At 55.0% G+C, this 23,005-nt stretch overlaps 2 protein-coding genes across 12 annotated transcripts in view; one reads left to right on the top strand and one right to left on the bottom strand.

Annotated features, from left to right (window-relative positions):
* TRAPPC12 (trafficking protein particle complex subunit 12) overlaps positions 1-13,581 on the bottom strand; it is a 72,165-nt gene extending 58,584 nt beyond the window's left edge. For 7 of the 9 annotated variants that reach the window (XR_006608087.1, XR_006608088.1, XM_004745730.3 and 4 more), the window contains exons 1-2: positions 13,410-13,581; positions 4,073-5,371 (exon numbers count right to left, since the gene is read on the bottom strand). Coding sequence is in view for 7 of the 9 variants with exons in the window: in XM_004745730.3 (XP_004745787.3) it covers positions 4,073-5,371; positions 13,410-13,574 (1,464 nt within the window). In the remaining 2 variants the exon portion in view is untranslated. The remainder of the gene's footprint in view (positions 1-4,072; positions 5,372-13,409) is intronic. The other 2 variants (XM_004745732.3, XM_004745731.3) reach the window with 2 other exon arrangements.
* A 2,947-nt stretch (positions 13,582-16,528) lies between these two features.
* EIPR1 (EARP complex and GARP complex interacting protein 1) overlaps positions 16,529-23,005 on the top strand; it is a 123,904-nt gene continuing 117,427 nt past the window's right edge. The window contains exon 1 of one of the 3 annotated variants that reach the window (XM_045084930.1): positions 16,529-16,711. In XM_045084930.1, coding sequence (XP_044940865.1) covers positions 16,670-16,711 — 42 coding nt within the window. In that variant the 5' untranslated portion in view covers positions 16,529-16,669. The remainder of the gene's footprint in view (positions 16,712-23,005) is intronic. The other 2 variants (XM_045084929.1, XM_004745729.3) reach the window with 2 other exon arrangements.

Genomic DNA, 23,005 nt, shown 5'->3' on the forward strand with positions numbered 1-23,005 from the left:
TATATTAGGAACAGAAGAGTGCAGATATAAAAGGGTGCCTGGGTGGCTCAGTCCTTAAGTGCTTGCCTGTGGCCGAGGTCAGGAACCCACGGTCCTGGGATCGAGCCCTGTGTTCAGGTTCCGTGCTCAGCCGGGAGTCTGCCTCTCCCTCTCTGCGTCCCCCTCTTACCTGCTTGTGCTCTCTCCCTCTCAAATAAATAAGATCTTAAAATTATCACAAACTTCACATCCAGAATATGATGGAAGAGCATCATTAAAATGCTGAATGGGGGAAAAGAACACCTGCCAACTGCAAACATACTGCATGTCCAGAAAAAAATAACCTTTAAAAATGGAGATGACGGAAGTGGTTTCTACAGACTAATTAAAACTGAGAACACCGGGCTGGTGGAGCTGCAGAACAGGTGGTTCCTGTGCTTCTGGAGACTCCTGACAAGGGGTTTCCACACGGACCGTGTGGGCCTCTCTGACGGGATTCCAGTGAATTCCGAGGGGCAGGAAGGGTGAGGGGGAAGGTGCGAATGGGGGAACAGAGTGAGAAAGGGGTGGTGGAAGGAGCTAGTCTCCAAGTGTGTGCCAGGTTTCTCGCTCTGCCGGCATGGGCTGGAGAATCCTGACGCCCACGAGAAGGGCCTGGTCCCACCACCTCCCACACCCCGTCACCCTCAGCACCGAAGTTCTGCTGCTTCCGTTTATTCCCTTTTCCCGTTTCTGTCTCTCTATGAACAAGCACCATCCAGTGATTCTCCACGTCCCTTCCTTACTGGTTCCAAAAAGTTACGAACTACCACTTCCCCACAAACTTTCTGTTGACTCTTTGGAGGACAGAGGCCACAGGCAACCATAATGAGCTGAAAATGCCTGTGTCCTCCCTCTAATGTCACTGAAGAGGAAGGCGGTGTCACACGCTCCCCTTCCAGCTCCTAACTTAGCTAAGACCACCGCAGATGTCACTACACAGAGAAACAAATTAAAATCTTTTCAAGGTTTGTCCCCCAGGAAGGTAATTTTTAATGAGGTGAGCAACCTGGAGAAAACCCGTGTTTTAGAACGCTGACTGAGAGTGAACATCTCTGTGGTAATAACAGTGACGGGGGGGGGTAATTAATAAGTAAACCCAATCAATGGTTTCAAAAGCTGGTGTGCTGGAAAGTGAACACAGAACCCAATCTTCAGTCTTCTGCCAAATAAACACAGCACGTCGGCTCAAGGGTAAACACACGGTTCCCTTCACGTCGGCTCAAGGGTAAACACACGGTTCCCTTGCCGCCTGGGGGCTGGGAACATCCAGATGAAGAGACGGCGAGCGCGCGTCCGGCACACCTGCCACGTGGGAGCGGCGGACGTGCTCTGGGAACTGGACGCGGTACTGGAGGCACCACCGGAGGACCTGAAGGAGGTCTTGAAAGGCAGGCAGGCCGCGCCTGGTCGGCTCCCGCACTCTGCCCGGGCAGCGGGAGCTCCCGGACCCTTGCGGACCTGCGCGGTGTCCTGACTTTCTCTCGGGCGGCTGCGTGCGACCGGGGAGGTAGGTCCCGGGAGCTTCAGAGCTAGGGAGGACCCGGGACACGGCCTGTGTACCCGATCCAGGGGAAAGCAGCCCGAACTTCGGCGCTTATGTTTCCTGACTCAAGAAGGACTGACACGTGGGGCAGCTCGGTACTTCGGGTCCGACACTAACCAGCGCGCAGGCTCTCTGGCATTCTAGGCCCAACCATGCAATGTCGTGTGCTCACCCCAGACTTCATGGCACCCAGAGTGCAACCCCTCCACACACCTCCAAACGTGCCCTAGAACCCCTGGGCAAAGTCATTTCCAGGGCAACGGTCCAATTTTCCTCTGAACTACAACGGGGGCCGCAAACCGCAAACAACAGATCGGGACGGAAGTGCTAAAAGGCCAGTCCCACGGAGGCTGCGGGAACAGAGGCACCGAGCACAGGCTCCCCACGGCGGGGACCTGTGCTCCCCACGGCGGGGACGGAAGGAACAGGAAGCAGAATACTGAAGCGCCCCCTCCCCACCCCGCAGGGAGAGTGGAGGCAGACAGGGCCAGGGAAGGGTGGGGAGGGGGTGTGTGAATGCGCCAATCAAATCCTGCACATCCAAGCGTCCCTTGAACTCAGAGTCCATAACCAGAATTCGTTACAAAGATCCCACAAAAGGGAGTTTATGTTCTGTATATTTTGCTTGAAATCGGAGATGGAAGCATCCAGGGTGCCTGGTGCACGGGGTGTGCACAGTAAGCGTTTGGTACCTGAACGCACAGTCAAGACTGCCACGCGAAGTGTCCAGAACCTATGGGCTTGCACCACTAGGTCCCTAGCAAAGAGCTACCAGCTCCATGTTCCCAGTATGGCCCTTTCATGGGGCACAGCAGTCCACCAACACCACAACATCACGCATCCCACATTCCGGGCTTTCCAACCAGCCGTGCGTGTGCAGGACATGGCACCTGCTTCCCCAAGCGGGCGGTGATGCACGTGCACAAGGTCTGCCCCCAGGCCGGAGCGGTGCCCCCCATGCACTGGGCTGGGCCACAACCCTGCCATCACCTGCAGCGGGACTCCTTCCCACACGCTTGCGTTAACAAGCACACGACACGTACTTGTGAACGTTCTTCCTGTACCACGCATGCTACATGCCATCTGGTACCCAGGTTTTCAAATTTAACAACAAAATATAAACCTCGTTAAAAATTCTGCCGTATGAGGTGCATGGGTGGCTCAGTGGGTTAAAGCCTCTGCCTTCGGCTCAGGTCATGATCCCAGGGTCCTGGGATCGAGCCCTGCATTGGGCTCTCTGCTCAGCAGGGAGCCTGCTTTCTCCTCTCTCTCTGCCTGCCTCTCTGCCTACTTGTGATCTCCATCTGTCAAATAAATAAATAAAATCTTTAAAAAAAATTCCGCTGTATCATTATTTTTAAGCATTTTTTTATTTTTTAAAAAAGATTTATTTATTCGAAGGAGAGCACGAGAAAGTGTGTACAAGCAGGGGGTGGGGAGGGGCAGAGGTAGAGGGAGAAGCAGGACTGCCTGCTGAACAGGGAGCCCAGGAGCCTGAAGTGGGGATCGATCCCAGGACCCTGAGGTCACAACCTCAGGGAAGGCAGATGCTTCACTGACTGAGCCCCCTGGAGCCCCGCCTCCGTTAATATTCCATCGGACCAACGAGTCAGATGTATTCAAGCAGCCTCCTGGTAACGACTTTTGGGTCCCTTCAGATGCTTGGCCATAATAAACCACACTCTGACAGGCATCCCAAAAGCTGGGTATCTGCATACCGGTGACATTATTCTCTTATAAAAAAATTCCTCAGACTGGCTTTCTGGACCAAATAATATGCACATTTGGATGCTGATTTAAAAACTTTATTTAAAAAAGTTTGTACCAACTTATGGTCCCATTAGGGCTGCCTGAGACAGGCCATTTTCTCACACTTTAGCAAACATGGAGTAATCATAAATCAAATGCCTAATTAGATAACAGAAAATGGAGATAATCTTATTGTCTTTAATTGGTAGATTGAAGTTCTCTATGTCACTATTATATACAATGTTGAAATCATTTATGTGATTTGTTACTTTGTTGGGCCATCCACTTTTTTTAATGAGTCTATAAAACTGTGTATCAAGCATGTAAAATGCGAAACTCCCCAGATTTAAAATGAAAGGAATGGGGGACTTATGATTGCTGAAGCTTACATGTCACAAATAACCCGACCACACGAAGTTCCCCATTACATCAAAGAATTATGAGGTAACTCTCTACCTTGCTGGCGTGTACTTCTAAGACTTTGACCACTGCCTTAAATATATGACATCAGGGAAATCAACGGAGTTCCAAATTAACTAGTGACGTAACACAGACTCTCCAAATGAGGATTTTAGGAATCCCTGAGAAATGAGGACTTTTCAGTCCTTGAGAGGCACGCGCGCGTGTGCGCGTGTGGGCATACCCGCCCCCCCCCATAGCAGGGGTTAGGAGAGGGAGAGAAAGCAAAAAGACGAGAGGAACTGAAGTGGCCGCCGAGTCCCGCCACCAACACCCCCCCTAAGGATGTCTCCCACCTACCTGGATGTTGTCAAACTTGAGGCCCGGCATGGTGAGGCTCTCCTTGTCGACAAACACTGTGCTGTACTGCTGGGTGGCTACTGAAATCAGGATGTTCCTGGTCGCCTCCCCGGGGAGCCAGGCGTCACTTCTGCGGTCCGTCTCGCTCATGCTCAGTGCTGTGGCAAAGGGGTCCTCGCTCCCCGCAAACACAGCCTGGATCTGGGAAAACGGTTTTGGAGACTGAGAGATTTCTAGAGAAGCTGTGGAAACCCCTGCTTCTGACTTTTCCATCCCTGGGGAGTGAGAAGGCTCGGCGGCACCTGGGGACCTCTCTCCCCCTGCAGTGGAGAGCGAAGACAGATTTTCTGGAGCCGAAGAGCCTGCGTTGGGGTTACTGACGGAGATGAAAGTGGACGTCGTGAACGAGTCGAAGAAGTCTGAGGCCAAGGAGTTAGTGCTGGCGGGATCGCCAAAAAATTTACTCAGGCTGGGGCTTGGCTGCACCGCCTGGGGAGGGGTCTTGGCCACGGTCTCGCTGGCACCGCTGAAGCTCGGAGACTTCACCATCTGGGACTCGAAGCCGTCCCGCAGCAGCAGCGGCGGCGGCTGGGAGTGGGCGGGGAGCGGCTGGCTGAAGATGGTGCACACGGGGATGGGCTCCTCGTGGGGAGGGGACTGCCTCAAGGGTGCAGCGCCCCCCGGCCCCTCCGGGCCAGGGCTCCTGTCCCCTGGGCCAGGGTCCTCTGCTCCCTCCTCCCCCAAGGCCGGCACACCTGTGACTTGACTGTGCTCTGGGTCGGGGGTCGTGCCAGAGATGTCTTCGGATGCACCCTCTCCGTCACTTCCACTGTCCTTGCTCAGGGTGTCCACGGCTCCTTCGTCCTCGAGACTCTCCAGTCTGGGACCTGCGCTGCCTCCTGCAGGGTCCCCAACATCCCGCAAACAGCTGAGGTCACCTGCGTCATCTTCGCTATTATTCGGAGAGTCAGAAATGAGGACGCTTTCCATCATGTGCTCGTTGAGCTTATCTACAAAGTTATTAGAATCTTCCGACGTAGTCTCATTCTCTTCAGACCCGAACTCGTCCCCGCCGAGGTCGATGGTTTCCTCGTGATAAAGCAGGTGCCCCTGCTCTCCCTGCGGAGCGCTGCTCCCGGCTTGTCCCTTGGCCGGACGCGAGTCCCCAGTCCCGCTCTGCTCGGCGCTGTGAGCGTTCTCCATGGTGCCCTGAAGCAAAGACAGACAGGAACCGGCCTCGTCAGCTTTCCGCTCAGTTCTCGAGCTGGTCTCACCTTCTTGTTCAAACTCTTTTCTAAACTTAAAAACAAATGGTGGATACGTGTCATTATACCTTTGCCCAAACTCCCGGGACACGTAACACCAAGTGTGAGCCCTAAAGCAGACTGTGGACTTTGTGTGATTGTGCTGTGTCAGCACAAGGTCCCTGACCGTAACAGACACGCTGCTTGGTGGGGGAGGTGATGGGAACACGGGAAATCTCCGACCTTCTGCTCAAAATTTCACAGCGAGCCTACTACAGCTGCTCCAAAAAACAGTCTATGAATACATGTTTATCAGGTATATATTCAAATGGTTCCCAACTCAAGACTCCATTTCTCCAACCATCTAGTGATCGACTGATCGTGGTAAAAGGTATGTAACATAACCACCTTAATCATTTACCACCTTATCCATTTCTGAGTTCACAACAAAGTAGTATTCATACATTCCTGTCACTGTGCAACCATCACACCGATCTCCAGAACTCTTATTTTATTTTATTTTATTTTTTAAGATTTCATCTATTTGACAGCGATCACAAGGAGGCAGAGGCAGGCAGAAAGAGAGGGGGAAGCAGGCTCCCCGCTGAGCAAAGAGCCTGATGTGGGGCTCGATCCCAGGACCCTGAGATCATGACCTGAGCCGAAGGCAGAGGCTTAACCCACTGAGCCACCCAGGCGCCCCCAGAACTCCTCTCATTTTGCAAAACTGAAACACTGTGGCCATTAAGCAATGACTGCCCAGCGCTCCCCGGCCCCCACTGCCAGCCCCTGATAATGGCCTTCTGCTTTACGACTCCATGACTCTGACCACTCTAGGTACCACGTAGTACGCTGTCCCACACATGCTGTAGAGGGACAACATACTACTTGCCCTTTTGTGACTGGCTTATTCTACTTAGCATAACGCCCTCAAGGTTCACCCGTGCTGCAGTAGGTCAGTTTCCTCATTTTCTCAGGCTGAGTCACAAGCCACGCTACTTCCGTTTCCCCGCCCGTCCACGGACCAACACCTGGCTTGCTCCCACGCTTCGGCTACTGTGACTGCTGCTATGAACACGTGTGTACAAGTATCTCTCTGAGTCCTTGCTTTTAATTCCTTTGGGTATGTACCCAGAAGCAGGACTGCCGAATCATAAGGCAGTTCTATTTTTAAGTATTTGAGCAACCAACCAACAAACTGTTTTCCATAGTAGTTGCACCATTTTACATTCCCTGAAAGAGAATACGAGGATTTCAATTTCTCCACATTCTTGATGACACTTGTTACTTCCTGTTCTCATACTAGCTTTCCTAACAGGGATGGGGTCGCCGGCCTTTTACTTATTATTATTTTATTTATTCTTAGCTGGCAGAGTAGGCGAGAAGCCAATGAAACACAAAGGCCCTGTTGCCTGCCTTCCAGCCTAGCTACCAGCCTCGGTGCAGTTCTTGTGGATTTACATCAGTAGGGACAACGGCTGAGTCTGCTTGGGTTGCATGTCTGGAGAAAGCTGTATTATTGTACTGTGCGTGTGTAGTGATCTATGGGTCCACATGTCCGGTTTGGGTTATAAAAGGTGGAGAAACCTGAACGGATCGTGCCTGTGACATTCTCCCAGGAGAAGTGCTATAGTGGGACACATGAAAAAATGTTCATCATCACTGGCCATTAGGGAGATTCAAATCAAAACCACACTGAGAGACCACCTTACACCAGTCAGAATGGCCAAAATTAACAAGACAGGAAACAACATGTGTTGGAGGGGATGTGGAGAAAGGGGAACCCTCTTCCACTGTTGGTGGGAATGCAAGTTGGTGCAGCCACTTTGGAGAACAGTGTGGAGATTCCTCAAGAAATTAAAAATAGAACTTCCCTATGACCCTGCCATTGCACTACTGGGTATTTACCCCAAAGATACAGATGTAGTGAAAAGAAGGGCCATCTGTACCCCAATGTTCATAGCAGCAATGGCCACGGTCGCCAAACTGTGGAAAGAACCAAGATGCCCTTCAACGGACGAATGGATGAGGAAGATGTGGTCCATATACACTATGGAGTATGATGCCTCCATCAGAAAGGATGAATACCCAACTTTTGTAGCAACATGGACGGGACTGGAAGAGATGATGCTGAGTGAAATCAGTCAAGCAGAGACAGTCAATTATCATATGGTTTCACTTATGTGTGGAGCATAACAAATAGCATGGAGGGAGGAGAGGTGAACTGAATTGGGGAAGTCGGAGGGGGAGACGGACCATGAGAGACTGTGGACTCTGAGAAACAAACGGAGGATTTTGGAGGGAAGGGGGTAGGGGGTTGGGTGAGCCTGGTGGTGGGTACTGTGGAGGGCACCAACTGCATGGAGCCCTGGGTGTGCTGCATAAACAATGAATTCTGAACACTGAAAAGAAATTTTAAAAAAAGAAGAGCTGTAGCAGCTTTGGGGCCGGGTGTGGAAAGTCGCAGGTTACAGCGTGAGTGTGAAAGCACAATGAAGTAACGACACGCCGTGCCTGCTCTTCCCGGCCCAGCTGCAGACCCCTCTCCCATGAAGCCGATACACTCTGACGTCCTCCCTGGGATGTCGTCTGCCTGAACTGAGCCCAAGAAAGAGAAGCCGGACCGCGACAGAGTCCCCTCCCCGAGGCAGGCTGACCGCCAGGGCTACTGAGCCAGACGAGCTGCTGGGTGTACTCTGGCTCGGCCCTGTTCGGAGGGTTTTACGTGTCTCACTCGGTCCTCACAGCCACCCTGTGGTCCAAGCGCCACCATGTCCTTCACCTTGCGGATGAGGAAGTGGTGTTCAGGGAGGTCACGCCCGCTCAAAGCTGTGCCGCTAGGAAGCGGAGAAACTGGGGCTGGTTCAAGTTGAAACGCTGGGTTGACACAGGGTGGCAGAGGCCACAGACTGAAAAAAGGAGTTTGAATTCTAAAGAAAATGTGCTTCTTTTCTTGAAGAACTTTCTTAGCAAAAGCTACTGTATGGGGCGCCTGGGTGGCTTAGTCGTTAAGCGTCTGCCTTCAGCTCAGGTCAGGATGCCAGGGTCCTGGGATGGAGCCCTGCAGGGGGCTCCTGGCTCAGGAGGAAGTCTGCTTCTCCCTCTGCCTGCCACTCCTCCTGCGTGTGTTCCCTCTCTCCCTGTCAAATAAATTAATAAAATCTTAAAAAAAAAAAAAGCTATTGTAGATAGTTATATTCTTCCAGTGAACAAAGTCCAATTAAAATGAGGTTTTCTCGGGGCGCCTACGTGGCTCAGTGGGTTAAGCCTCTGCCTTCAACTCAGGTCATCTCAGGTCATGATCTCAGGGTCCTGGGATCGAGCCCTACATCAGACTCTCTGCTCAGCAGGGAGCCTGCTTCCCCTCTCTCTCTGCCTGCCTCTCTGCCTACTTGTGATCTCTCTCTATCATATAAATAAATAAAATCTTTAAAAACAAAAAAAAGATGAGGATTTCTCTAGCAAAAAAAAAAAAAAAATGCTTGCTTGACCTTTAGAAACTATACTTAGCTGATCTCTAGATAAGGGTGGTTCTTTGTCAACACTTCCACAGTTTTCCAAATTAGCTGTCCTTCCTTTTTACAGCCTGGTCACCCTGGGATCTAAAAACAAGATTACTTTAAAGTAGAGAATCAAAGTTAAGCACTTTGGAGAAGTTTCTTATCCAGCACAGTGACTAATTCCCCATTTGTTACATATGCACCTGATTAGCTACAAAGGAGTAAAAAATGAAAGGAAAAAGGAACAAAAGCCTTTTTCTGGTACTATTTCACGGCAAGGCAGACTGGAGGCTGCCTGGAGAACATGAGCAAATGGGTGGGCTGGCACACGTGGGGCCGTCCCCGGGGTCCTCTCTGCACAGCACAGGCTGGGCAGGAAGATCAAGGGAACAATAAACACAACTTCCGTTCACCTGGGCAGTAGCTGAATGCAATGTCATCGGTGCCCTAGTACACAGAAGGGGACCCCGAGAATCAGAGCAGTGACAGGACTCGCCTAACATCACTGGTAGTGGGGTGCCTGGCCGGCTCAGTCAATGGAGTATATGACTCTTGATCTTGGGATTGTGAGTTTGAACCCCACACTGGGTATAGACAGACACTACTTAAAATAAAATCTTTAAAATAAAATAGTATAATCACTCGTAGGAGCGCTTGGATGGCTCAGTGGGTTAAGTATCTGCCTTTGGCTTAGGTCACGATCCCAGGGTCCTGGGATTGAACCTGCAACAGGCTCCCTGCTTCCTGAGGAGTCCGCTTCTCCCTCTCCCTCTGCCCCTTCCCCTGCTCATATTTTCTGTCACTGTCAAAGAAATAAAATCTTAAAAAAAAACCCAAATCACTGGCAGTAAATGACACCGGCAGGAACGGAGTTTGGTCCTTCCCGACTAATCCTCACGGGGACGGACACATCGCAGCCCCCCGCACAGCGCCTGCTGCCTGGGAGGTGCCAGAGACTACAGCTGGGTTAACTGCTGGTTCGGAGCCTCTCTCAGAATGAAAACGGTTCACGCTGTACGTCCGGAAACCCGATACTACACCAACAGCTCGCGGCTGAGTAACACAGGCTATAAGAAAAGGTCTGATACAATTACAGGAAAAGTTAACGAATATCAGAACTGGAAAAATCACATTGTCCTTAGGTACAGGGAAGGCTGAAGAAAGTTCTACTTCAAAATTAGCAGAAATAAGTACGAGTCCGGTGAATGTGTACGTGTTTAGACACAGAGACAGACCCAAATGGGGGCACCAGAGAAGGACTGTGCAGGTCACACGGAGCTACTTCCCACAATTCACTGGAGCGAGAGAAAGCTAATCACTGTGCAAGACCCACTCATTCCGTGGACGGGATACTCACAGCAAGAAACAGCTGCTTCAGCAGTAAAGAATCAGACATTGAAAACAACGAGTTTCTAGGGAAAAAAAGTCTATGAAGGCAGATTTTTAGAAACGACAGCTCCTAGAGAGTTGTGGGAAAACTTATTTATTGCGAGTAGAAATGTAAGTTTTCTGCAGGTCGGGTAGGCCAAAGATAAAACTCCGACACAACGACTGTGTGTATCAATTTATCTAAAATTTTTTTTTTAAAGATTTTATTTACTTATTTGTCAGACAGATCACAAGGAGGCAGAGAGGCAGGCAGAGAGCGAGGAGAAAGCAGGCTCCCCGTGGGACAGAGAGCCCGATGCAGGGGCTCCATCCCAAGACCCTGGAATCATGACCTGAGCCGAAGGCAGAGGCTTAGCCCATTGGGACACCCAGGCGCCCCTCACTGTAAGCTTCTTGAAGCCAAAGATCATTTATATCATTTATATATTTTTTACGATTTTTATTTTCCTGAGAAGAGAGAGACGGGGCAGAGGTGGGGGGAGGGGCTGAGGGAGAGGGACGAGCAGACCCCTGCTGGGCAGCGAGCCGGACAGAGGGACAGAGAGCTCGATCCCAAGAGCACGATCATGACCTGAGCCGAAGGCAGAGGCTTACCTGAGCCACGCAGGCGCCCCACCTTACGGTATTTTTAAAGTACTGACTTTTCAGCGATTATTTGAGATGAAGTTTCATTAGGGACAACCCAGGAACAACAAGGAAAATCGCAGTAGCTCAGGTTCCCTTTCGGACGGGACGCTGGACTCGCAAGTCCCTCCAGGCCGCGAAAACGTAAATCCTCTTTCCGCGAACACCGATGCCGCGGAGCACGGGTCCGACTCCCGCAGCCCCGCGGACGGCGGACCGCACATTCCCGCAGCCCCGCGGACGTCGGACCGCACATTCCCGCAGCCCCGGCGGACGGCGGACCGCACACTCCCGCAGCCCCGCGGACGGCGGACCGCACATTCCCGCAGCCCCGGCGGACGGCGGACCGCACACTCCCACAGCCCCGGCGGACGGCGGACCGCACATTCCCGCAGCCCCGCGGACGGCGGACCGCACATTCCCGCAGCCCCGCGGACGGCGGACCGCACATTCCCGCAGCCCCGGCGGACGGCGGACCGCACATTCCCGCAGCCCCGCGGACGGCGGACCGCACATTCCCGCAGCCCCGGCGGACGGCGGACCGCACATTCCCGCAGCCCCGCGGACGGCGGACCGCACATTCCCGCAGCCCCGGCGGACGGCGGACCGCAAATTCCCGCAGCCCCGGCGGACGGCGGACCGCACACTCCCGCAGCCCCGGCGGCGGACGGCGGACCGCACACTCCCGCAGCCCCCCCGCGGACGGCGGACCGCACACTCCCGCAGCCCCGCGGACGGCGGACCGCACATTCCCGCAGCCCCGCGGACGTCGGACCGCACATTCCCGCAGCCCCGGCGGACGGCGGGACCGCACACTCCCGCAGCCCCGCGGACGGCGGACCGCACATTCCCGCAGCCCCGGCGGACGGCGGACCGCACACTCCCACAGCCCCGGCGGACGGCGGACCGCACACTCCCGCAGCCCCGCGGACGGCGGACCGCACATTCCCGCAGCCCCCGCGGACGGCGGACCGCACATTCCCGCAGCCCCGGCGGACGGCGGACCGCACATTCCCGCAGCCCCGCGGACGGCGGACCGCACATTCCCGCAGCCCCGGCGGACGGCGGACCGCACATTCCCGCAGCCCCGCGGACGGCGGACCGCACATTCCCGCAGCCCCGGCGGACGGCGGACCGCAAATTCCCGCAGCCCCGGCGGACGGCGGACCGCACACTCCCGCAGCCCCGGCGGACGGCGGACCGCACACTCCCGCAGCCCCGCGGACGGCGGACCGCACACTCCCGCAGCCCCGCGGACGGCGGACCGCACACTCTCGCAGCCCCGCGGACGGCGGACCGCACATTCCCGCAGCCCCGGCGGACGGCGGACCGCACAGTCCCGCAGCCCCGCGGACGGCGGACCGCACAGTCCCGCAGCCCCGCGGACGGCGGACCGCACACTCCCGCAGCCCCGGCGGACGGCGGACCGCACATTCCCGCAGCCCCGGCGGACGGCGGACCGCACACTCCCGCAGCCCCGCGGACGGCGGACCGCACACTCCCGCAGCCCCGCGGACGGCGGACCGCACAGTCCCGCAGCCCTGGCAGAGGGCGGACCGCACACTCCCGCAGCCCCGCGGACGGCGGACCGCACAGTCCCGCAGCCCCGCGGACGGCGGACCGCACAGTCCCGCAGCCCCGCGGACGGCGGACCGCACACTCCCGCAGCCCCGGTGGAGGACCCGCCCGGTCGGGCATTCCCCGCGCACCGTCTTCCCACGCGCAGGGCCACTCACCGAGAAAACCAGACGGCCTGGCACAGGCGACTGTCCCTGCCGGACGCCGGGGCACCGGACTCCGGTTTCTGCCCGTGCCCCCGGCAGGCTGCGGGTCGGACCCCCGCCCGCGCAGCAGCGCAGGCCAGAGCCCCGGGCACCAGGTCCGAGGAACTGCTAAGCCGCAGCCTCACGGCTCGGCGGCCCTGCAGAGTGACCGCGCCGCAGTCCGCACACCGCGCTCACCGGCGTCAGCAGGACCCGGGCGCGGGGCCCCTGCACGCGGCCCCGAGCGGCCGAACCGCCCTGCGGCCCCCCCCCCCCCCCCCCCCGCAGCGAGCCGGGCTCACGGTCCGTCCGGCCGCTCCGCGCCCAGCTCGCGCCGGCGTCCGGGAAGACCCGAGGCGGCGGGAACGGGAGGCCGCGCCCGGGCGTCCCGGGAAGCACGCGCTCTCGGTGCCGCGGCGCACGCACTCGGCCGCTCCGGCCCGCCCGCCCGCGGCTCCGCGAGGACCGACGCGCAGCGACAGCGGCGCCGCCGCACGTCCCCCGCACCGCGTTCGGTCGGCAGGTCCGCGCGTCCACGGAGAGCCGACGGCGGACTCCGGCGCCTCCCCGGCCACGCGCTCCCCGAGGGCCGCAGCCGGGGCCTGCGGGACCCCCCAGGACGAGGCGTCACCGAGCCGCGCCCCGCGGAGGAGCCCCCAGGGCGGGCGCCGGGAGAGGAGACCCCCGGCCCCGCAGCAGCGGCGACGAGCGCACGGGCCGCCGACGGGGGCTTTCCCGAGCGGCCGGGCTCTGGGCCGGCGGGGCTGAGCTTAGGGACGACCCGACCCCTCCCCACATTCCCGGCCCTGAGTCTCACCTGCCACCTGCCCCGGGGACTGCGGAGGCGCTCAGCGGCCGCGGCGACCGGACACTGCGCGGAAGTCGGACGCAGACCGGAAGTAGGGACTGGACCGTGTCCCTCCTGCGGCCTCTGCGCCTGCGCGCGCTCTCCGAGCCGCTTCCGCGGCATGCGCACGAGCATGCGCAGTGCATGGACGGCCGCCCAGCAGATTTCCGTTTCCTGCTGCGGTGGGCAGGACTTGCACCGGGCCTTGCGGGGGGCGGGGAATGGGCGGGGCCAGTTGCGTCATCCCTGGGGGTGGGGAGGGAAATTAGTTTGACGCTCACACTACTGGGATGTGGTGGGAAGGGCAGGTGGCAGAGAGAAGGCCTTTTCATTTTATTCTTTTTATTCCTGGCCAGAGCACCCAGGAAACACTTATTTGTAGAATTTTTTCTTTATGCTTATCAGTATTTTCTACTTTTCCTGCTGTGTATCCGGACTACCCGTGTAACAGCATTCATGATAAAGACGGCAGTGATGGTATCAGTCGTACGTGGGTACATTTAATCCGGCCGTGCGAGAGAGCTTTCTCTTAGCTCCACAGCTGAGTCTCAGGCGATCAGACACAGCGATCTGGGCCGCTGCTTCCTAGATTTTTTTACTGCAATCACTGAGGGCTCCTTATTTGTTTGAGGGATATCTGTTGAGTATTAACTGTGCCTGGCGGAGCACTAGGCACTAGGATACAGCGGAGAAAATCCATTCCTATTTTCTTTTCATACGTGATTACATTTTTTATTTTTGACAATATAGTACCTATTCAATGCATACAATGCAATGTCTTGACACGTGTGCATTGTGAAATGAGAACCAAGCCGATCAAATTAACACATCCATCACCCCAATGTTACTTTTTTTGTGGATGTGTGATGAAAACACTTGAGATCTACTCTCAAAAGCCTCAAGTATAGAGTATCTTATTATTAACTGTAATCATCATTCTGTACATCAGGTCTCCAGAACTTATTTGCCTTATAATTGGAAAGTTGTGTCCTTTGATCACTTGCTGCTTTCCCTTTACCACTAAGCCTCTGGTAAACACCATTCTACTCCTACAATGAGTTCAAAGGCTGCTTTTTTCCCCCTCCATATTTCAAATGTAGGTGTGTACTCATACAGTATTTGTCTTTCTGTGTTTGGCTTATTTCATTTACCAGAATGTCCTCCAGATTCATCCATGTTTAGCAAATGATAGTGATGAAGTTCTAGAACCGAGGTGAGGTTCAGAGCTGACGGCTAAGAAAGAATTCTTAAGACATCTTTGGTGCAAAAAAGGTGGTTTATTAGAGCATGGGGACAGGACCCATGGGCAGACGGAGATGCTTCACTGGGCATGTGAGGAGTGGCTGGTTATATACACAGGAGTTGGGTAGGTGAGGACAAAGGGGTGTTCAGAAGGGCTATTGGGGTAAAGAAGACTGTCAGGATATTGAAGGCCTGGTTACTATCAAACCAAGGCCACTTTCCCTCTAATGAGGCACTAACATAAAGACAATTGGGAGTCTCCTGGTGGAATGTTACATTCCTGCTATCAAGCGTCCTTGTTAGTGAGATTTGGGTTTAGAAGAAATTTATTTACTTTTCCTTCTACCTCAGCCTCCTTCAGTTTTTATGGAGGGGAGGGCAACATTAGGGCTTGAGGAACTGAGTTATGTGCCTTTGGAAATTGGGGTATTGATAGGGTAACTTCTTTGTTGTACAACTCAAGGACATTTGTAAGCCAAGGAAGACTCCTGCCTTGTAGGATTGTGATCTCTGCAAGTTAACTAGTTTTCCTTCTAGGGCAGTCAGGGGTGCTTGAGGAATGTGACACATATTTCCGAGGGGAGCGGGTGGAGAGGGGGTGCAAGGTGCCGGCTTTGCTTTGTTTTCAGCCAGCCTTCTGCTCCCTCATCAATAGGATTTCATTTTTAAGGCTAAATAACATTCCACTGTGCGTGTGTGCGTTGCGGGGGGCGCCCGTGTGTGCCACATTTCATCCATTCATCTGTCTATGGACAATTATTGTTTCCTTGTCTTGGTTGCTGTGACTAAGGATGCAGTGAACATCAGAGCACAGATGTCTCTTTGACGTGGTGATTTTATCTCCTTTGACTCCCGGAACTGGGAATGCTGGAACAGTGATCCTTACAGATGTGAGGTGACAGCTCATTGTGGTTTTGGTTTGTATTTCCCTGTTGATCAGAGATGTTGGGCACCTTTTCATACACCTGTTCCAAACCTTGCCATTTGCCATGAAGATGGAAGTTAAATAGTCGGAGAGGTGTGCGGTCCCGGAAAGCAGAGGAACCCAGCTTAGTGAAGGGGGTTCTCCTACGGCATTTTGGGATTCCGTGCAGTTTCCCTTCTGTCTGTTGAGGACATGGTCAAGGCAGGCGTAGTCAAGGAATGCTGTCTAAGCAGTGTCCTCCAGGACCATCTCTGGACATCCCCAGGGAACCCAGGGTCTTCTCAGCAGGTTCCTATTCAGAGTCAAATGCTGGTCAGATGTTGCCAGCGGTGCAGGTCACTCCCTGGCGCAGGGCTGGCACTGCTTATCCCCCCGGGAGGGGGGCTGCCTGCGGCCTGAGTGAGCGCGGCCACCGACAGGGATCCTAGGCGGTGCCCTGGCGAGTCCACAGACCAGGCACACGTCCAGCTCCGCACTTACTACGTCGGTGCCGTCCACGGTCAGTTCTGCAGCCGCTCACCGCTAAGACGGAAGAATGCTACCTTAGGCGCAGGGTTAGAGGCAAGAACTTCAAGGCAGGGCCTGTGAAGCGTCTGTCCCTGCGCCCTGCTGGGCACGAATGATAACCACCCCCGGCAGGGCCAGGTGAGCGATTCCGTCCGGGGGGACCGAGCAGGGAGGGCTCCGAGCGGGGGACGTCTGCGGGACGCCCGCCCACCGACCCAGCCAGTCCGTGTCCTACCGACCGACCCGTCCTCCGCCCCCGGAGATCCGGCTCCGGCCCAGGCTCCTCCCCGCCGGGTCCGCCTCCTGCGGCCAGAGGGTTTGAGAACCCGTTTGGAGTCAAGTGAGCATGCGCCAGAGCCTCGAGCCGTTTCCATTGGCAGCCGGAGAGGAGCGTGTTGATGACGCAGCAGGAAAATACAGGAAGTAAGGCCTACGGGAGCCGAGGTGGGCCCAGAAGGCCTGCAGTTGGGGCCTCCGGGGAGGGAGGGAATGAATGGGCGCTGAGGCCGAGGCGCGCGGGTTCTGAGCACGGGCCTGACGCGGTGAGCGGCCCAGCATGGAGGACGACGCTCCGGTCATCTATGGGCTGGAGTTCCAGGTGCGTCCAGGGGAGCCCCCGGGCCGCGCTGTTTGCGGAGCGCGGCGGGCGCGGCCCGGCCCCTTGTGCGGCTGCGGGCCGGGGGCTGCGGGGAGCGCCTTCAACGGACTCGGTTGTCCGGGAAGGCCCAGGGTCCTGCGGGCCGCAGCGAGGGCGCAGCGCCGGGGCCCACGGCCGCCGCGTGCGGTGCCCTGCGGCGCGCAGTTGTGGTTGGGGGCGCGGGGCCGAGGTCGGCGGGGGCGCTTGACTGCCCTGCGCGGGCCCCACCGTGAGCCCGGGCTGTGCGCGGCCGCTCCGCGTCGCGCAGGGTCCCCCCGGGTCCCGGGCCCCACCGTGAGCCCGGGCTGTCCCCCCGGGTCCCGGGCTCGGCGCGGCCACCGTGACCCCGGGCTGTGCGCGGCCGCTCCGCGTCGCGCAGGGTCCCCCGGGAGCGGCGAGGCGGAGCGCGGGCGGTGGAGCGGGACAGCAGGGACGCGTGCGGGGAGCGCGGACAGGGGCGCGGCCGGGCGGGCGGAGCCGGGAGGGCAGCGAGGGCGCCCCGCGCCGGCCCGACGGGGCCCTGCGTCGGCGTCACCTCGGCTGATGGCTTCGGGAACCTTAAGGCACTCAGGGACAGATGCGGAGCCAAAAGCCAGTTCGCTGCGGTGTGCGGTACGCGATAACGCGGTCGTGCGCCCCACAGGAGCGCGAACGGTGTAAGTACTGGCCCGGCGCTGCCGTCCGCTCAGGCCCGTCTCGGGATCCTGCGGCGCAGCCCAGCCTGGGGCTCCCCGCTCGGGGGGACTCCGTTTCTCCCTCCGCCCCTTTGCACCGCTCATGCTCGCTCTCTCCTCAAATGAGTAAACAAGCGTCTTTAAAAAAAAAAAAAGACAAAAGTAAGAAATATAAATGCTCGTGGGTGTCAAGAAGCGTACAGTGAGAGCAGCAGTGCTGTTAGTTTCTAAAAGCCTGGGCACCACCGTAGCCCCTCAAGGTTAAATCCTGGCTCCAGGGGCGTCTGCAGGGCTCGCTTGGTGGAGTGTCCCACTCTTGATTTCCACTCAGGTCATGGTCTCGGGGTCCTGGGGTCCAGCCCTGCCTGGGGCTCCCACTCAGCGGGGAGCCTGCTGGAGACTCTCTCTCTCAATCTCCCTTTCCCTCTTCCCTTGCCCTGCTCGCTTGTGAGCTCTGTCTCATAAATAAATAAATAAAATCTTCAAATCCCGTCTCCAACACTTACCTCGTAACCCTGGGTTCGTTTCCTTGCCAGTAAAATGGGAAAATGAGCTTGGATCCCCTGTGGCTGTTAGGAAGATTAAATGAGTTAATACGTTTAATTCAAGCACTTAGAACATTGCCTGGCACATAATACACACTCAGGAAATGTTCTAATTATTATCATAAGAAAAAATTCTTACAGATAAATCCATACAAGGCAGTATCAAAGTGTCCTATGAGGAAGGAGCTGTGTTTAGCTTTTGGCTGCAGGCTCAGTCACCCAAGACTGCCTTAACTAGCAGCTTCTTCTTCTTCTTCTTTTTTTAAAGATTTTATTCATTTAACAGACATAGATCACAAGTAGGCAGAGAGGCAGGCAGAGAGAGAGAGAGAGGAGGAAGCAGGCTCCCCACTGAGCAGAGCCCGATGTGGGGCTCCATCCCAGGACCCTGGGATCATGACTGGAGCCGAAGATGGAGGCTTTACCCCACTGAGCCGCCCAGGCGCCCCTTAACTAGCAGCTTCTGAGAGCAATCCTGTGTGCTGGTGAAGACTGCCTGGACTTCACGTCTCTCGCAGTCCTACTTAGAGATGCTCTTCTGTGGGCCACGCCCACCTAGCCAGCAAGCGATAAACTTGGGATTCTAACCTAGAGAGGCTTTAAACCTAAGCCAACTTCAAAGCCGCTTAACTACAAAGTTGCACTGCTTTCCCCTGGAAAAGGTGCACGTGTGGCCACATGCGGAGGGAGCCTGTGGGGAGATTGAGGGTCCCTGACCTCGTACTTCCTAAAGTGTGCATCTGATTCCAGTGTCCCTAATCACTTCTTTAGCTCCTTAAGAAATGGCCTGAATAACAGAGGTTTTGATCTTCAGTGTTGGATCTTTGAGATAACAAATGTTATTTCCTGGGATTAGTATCAAGGAGTGGATCCTTGCCTTGGGCATCAAATGTTTTATCTGAATTTCTCCTTTATCTTAAAAGAAGTAGCAGATTTTTATTCTTCTTTACTTTGGACAGTATGTGGGCCATGAAATTCTCGAATCTGCAGAATCCATACTAGAGTAAACATAAAAAGAACTGGAAGTCACAGTGGAGGTTTTTGGTTGTCAGTGACATTCAAATCACTGTGGAGAGCACTTTACTTCAAAAGGTAGGGCTCTGGAGGTTCCTGGGTGGCTCAGTTGGGGAAGCGCCTGCTTTTGGCTCAGGTCATTGTCTCAGGGTCCAGGGATCCAGACCCACACGGTCTCCCTGTGCAGTAGGGAGCTGCTTCTCCCCCTTCTTCTGCCTGCTGCTCCCCCTGCTTGTGTGTGTGCCCATGCTTTCTCTGTCTTAAATAAATCTTTAAAAACAATAAAAGATGATGAGGATCTGATTGTTGACCAATGATTGAGGTAATGGGGCTCAAGGATAAAATAAGTTCCTTCTATGTCAATAAAGTCAGAAGAGCACCATACAGGGGTCATTAAAATAAAAATGCAGGGCACATTTGTGTATGGAACATTATGATATGTGATTGACATCTTTTAGCTCGTAGAAAGCAACTTTTGATGTGTGTTTATGATTTTATTTTATTTTATTTTTTATTTTATTTATTTATTTGAGAGACAGTGAGAGAGAGAGCATGAGAGAGGAGAAGGTCAGAGAGAGAATCAGGCTCCCCATGGAGGTGGGAGCCTGATAGGGGACTCAATCCTGGTACTCCGGGATCATGACCTGAGCCGAAGGCAGTTACTTAGCCAAGCGAGCCACCCAAGTGCCCCTAGTTCTTTTCATTTTTGTGCATTGAAAATTAAAAAGAAAATCCAAGTAATTCTTACTGTCTTTTAAGGAGTCAGATTGCTGAAAATCTGATTAAGATCTGCAGGATCTTACCTGCATCTTATCTGATTGCCTGTCATTAACGTTTTCCATCTTACCCGATTCCCTGACAACTGCATTCAACTTAGAATTGTTTCTTCTCTTTACCATTCATTCATAAAGATTTTATTTTTTTTTAAAAATATATTTGTCACAGAGAGGGAGAGCACAAGCAGGGGGGGCAGCAGCCAGGGGGAGAAGCAGGCTTCCCACTGAGCAGGGAGCCCAATGTGGGACTCAGTCCCAGGACACGGGGATCATGACCTGAGCTGAAGGTGGATACTTAAATGACTGAGCCACCTAGGCACCCAGAATTTTAAGTTTGATGCCTTATTTTTGTATATGCATGCCCCGACTTTCCTAGTTAATGGTGCTCTTGCTGGCCATGTACTGGTACCCTTGCATGTTCTCTGCTGGGTGTCCCACTTACCTGTCTTGCGTCCTTTTGTCCTGTGTTTCTCTTACTAGTCTAGACGATCCTGGCCTGACATGCTGTCCCTGTCGTACTTGCTTTGCGAGATGATGACCAGAGTCTATTTACAATAACAAGACAAGGAATATACCACCGTGTCCACGCCAGAGTTTACGGCTTTTTCCTGAAAGGGAGGAGAGTCATTTTACAGGATGTCCAGTAACCGTGGTCAGATGGTCACCGAACTGACTGCTCCCAGACTAGGCACAGAGACCACACAGTTTAACAGTGACACATTTTAGCACAAAGCCATCTTACAGTTACATTTTATGGATTTGTGTATTTGACTATTGTGTGCATTATGCTAATTATGATCGTGATTTTTGTTATGGGTGTTTCTCCAGCATGGTCTGAATTTGAAATAGTGTGAATGAGACTTCTGATACCTTGCACACACTCTCAGTGTCCTGAGCAGGAGAAATCAGCCTTCCCAGGCTGAGTTTAATGTGTAATTCTTAGTTAACAGAACCGTAGTTCTTTATGACTATTCAAAAGTCTCTACAAACAAGATTATTTCTCTCTTGCACACTTATTTCTTTGAAACTTTGTGCATTAAGAAGACCTTCTTGGGGTGCGTGGGTGGCTCGGTTGTGTGTCTGGCTCTTGGTTTCAGCTCAGGTCATGATCTCAGGGTCATGGGATAGGGCCCCGCGTAGGACTTTCGCTAAACTGAGTCTGCTTGAGATTCTCTCTCTCTGCCCCTTTCTCTGTCTCAAATAAATAAATAAATCTTTCAAAAAAGGAAAAGAAGACCTTCTGTGGTTGCAAGGGCCACCAGTCCTCCAGCAGACTTGCCGAGTGACCATCGCATCCCACTGAAGTGGCTTGACCGTGTCTGCCTTGCCCATTCCTGAGCCTCGGGTGCTCTCCCCACACTGGCTTTTGGATCTGTGGTCACCAGCTCTTCTGATTGCTTCCTTTGTTTTGAGGTTAGGTTTGGTCATTCGTGCTTTCCTAGGAAATGCATTCATTTATTCTGTCGACCAGTACTTCTGGTCTGCGGTGTGCCAGACGTTACTGTGTGCCCTGGGACGTGGCGGGAGGGAAGCAAACAGCCCAGCATCCCTCCCTCCTGGAGGCCCCAGTGCAGAGCGGAAGCCAGGCGAGCAGCCTTCGGTGTTCTTCAAGACTCCTCAGTTGCCAGCCTACTTTATTTGATGTCATTCTCTTTTCGTAACGTGAGCATCGAGACTGTGAATCTCCTTCTGAGCACTGACTTCTCAATTTTGCTGTTTTCTGGGTATTGTATGGTTCTGCACTTGATGTCCTTTGTCACCTGAAACTTTCTGCGGTCTTTCTCAGCCCCGCCCGCATCGTCTGCTGTGAGTGGGGGTCCGTCCGAGTGTCCTTCCTGCGGTGGCTCTATGCTTCCCTCGGTGAGCTCCGTGAGCCCAGACCTCAGCTGAGGTCGTCGTGCCTTGTCTTCTCCAAGCTGTGCCTTGGTTTCCCCCGTGTACTTTTCTCTTCCGTTTTTCCTCTGTCACTGTTGGAGAAGGACTGCTCTGTTGGGCCGTACAGGCCTGGCTGCGTGTACAGCATGTACACACAGTGTGTACATGTGTAGTGTGTACAGAGAGCTTTGGCTCTCCTGTGGCAGCATGTGGTCGGCGTGTGTGTGTCTTCTGAGGGCTTTTCCGGCCACTCTGCCTCGCCGTCCTTCCTGGTGGAGCCCTTGCAGGGCTCCTGGGCTCCTCTGATCCTGGTCTCTTGTGGGCGAGCCTTTCTGTCCAGCTGCTGTGGGCTTTGTGCGCGGGTTCGGACCTGGCCCCGGCTGGCAGGAACTGCCGCAGCCTGGGTCTGGTTTGTGAGGGAGTCGGCGGCCCTCATTCGTCCCCCGGCAGAGATGACGGCCCAGTCCGGCTGCCCACGGTGCAGCACCCCCTCCACTCTGGGTGACCAGAGTGCTTCCAGACGGGATGCCTGGCCTGCCCGGCCTGCTCTGACTCTTGCCACCAGCTGTGCCCCTGTGCGGCCGTCCCATGCCCACGGGGCTGCCATCTCTGCGGGGCATGAGGGGGATGCTGCCGGGGCCGTCCTCAGCCTCCCCTGGCTCGGACCTCTGCCTTCGAGTCTCTCCTTCACGGTGTGTGTTTGGATTATAGATGTTTCTGTCTCCGCTTTCACTTTCCCTCTTGCTTTTGTGTCATGTTCGTGTTTTTCGATCTGTGGTCACTAGCTGTTCTGTTCCCTAGAGTTTAGAAGAGCAAAATTTAGACTTCAGCCTACTGCTCAGAAACGTGAGGTCCCGATTTGACTTGATGAGGTCGGAAGGTGGAGGGCGAGCTGGAGTGAAAATCCTCACGTCAGGCAGGTTGGGTGCGTGGTTGTGGAAATGCCGTCCAAGCAACGTAGCAGAGAGGGGTGGTGGCGCTGGAGAGGAGCTGGGGAGGGCGCAATGCGGGGTTGGGGGATCCTATGTGGTCCGCCTGGTAGGCAGGGGTGGGAGGGGTCGGGCTGGTAGCCAGAAGGGCAGGCAGGCCTGGGGAGGGGCCTCAGGCCAGTGCAGTGAGGCCTAGGGAGTGAGCCTCTCGGCTGGCCGCGGACCTGATTACTGACTAGTGGGCGTGGCCACTGGCCTGGTTACGGTGATGCTGCCTGTGGGAGGGGGATTCGCTTGGAGGGAAGTGCGGCCCAGGGAGAGTCAGGATGGAGCCCGGACACAAAGCCACAGTGTGAGCAAGGGGAACCCCTGGTGATGGACGGGGTCCTCAGGGGCCAGAGGACAGAGGGGTCCCTCGTCAGGGGTGCCTGAGGCTGTGGGG

Source organism: Mustela putorius, unplaced genomic scaffold (assembly GCF_011764305.1).
Source record: "Mustela putorius furo isolate JIRA1106 unplaced genomic scaffold, ASM1176430v1.1 tig00000813_pilon_pilon_pilon, whole genome shotgun sequence".
Taxonomy (NCBI): domain Eukaryota; kingdom Metazoa; phylum Chordata; class Mammalia; order Carnivora; family Mustelidae; genus Mustela; species Mustela putorius.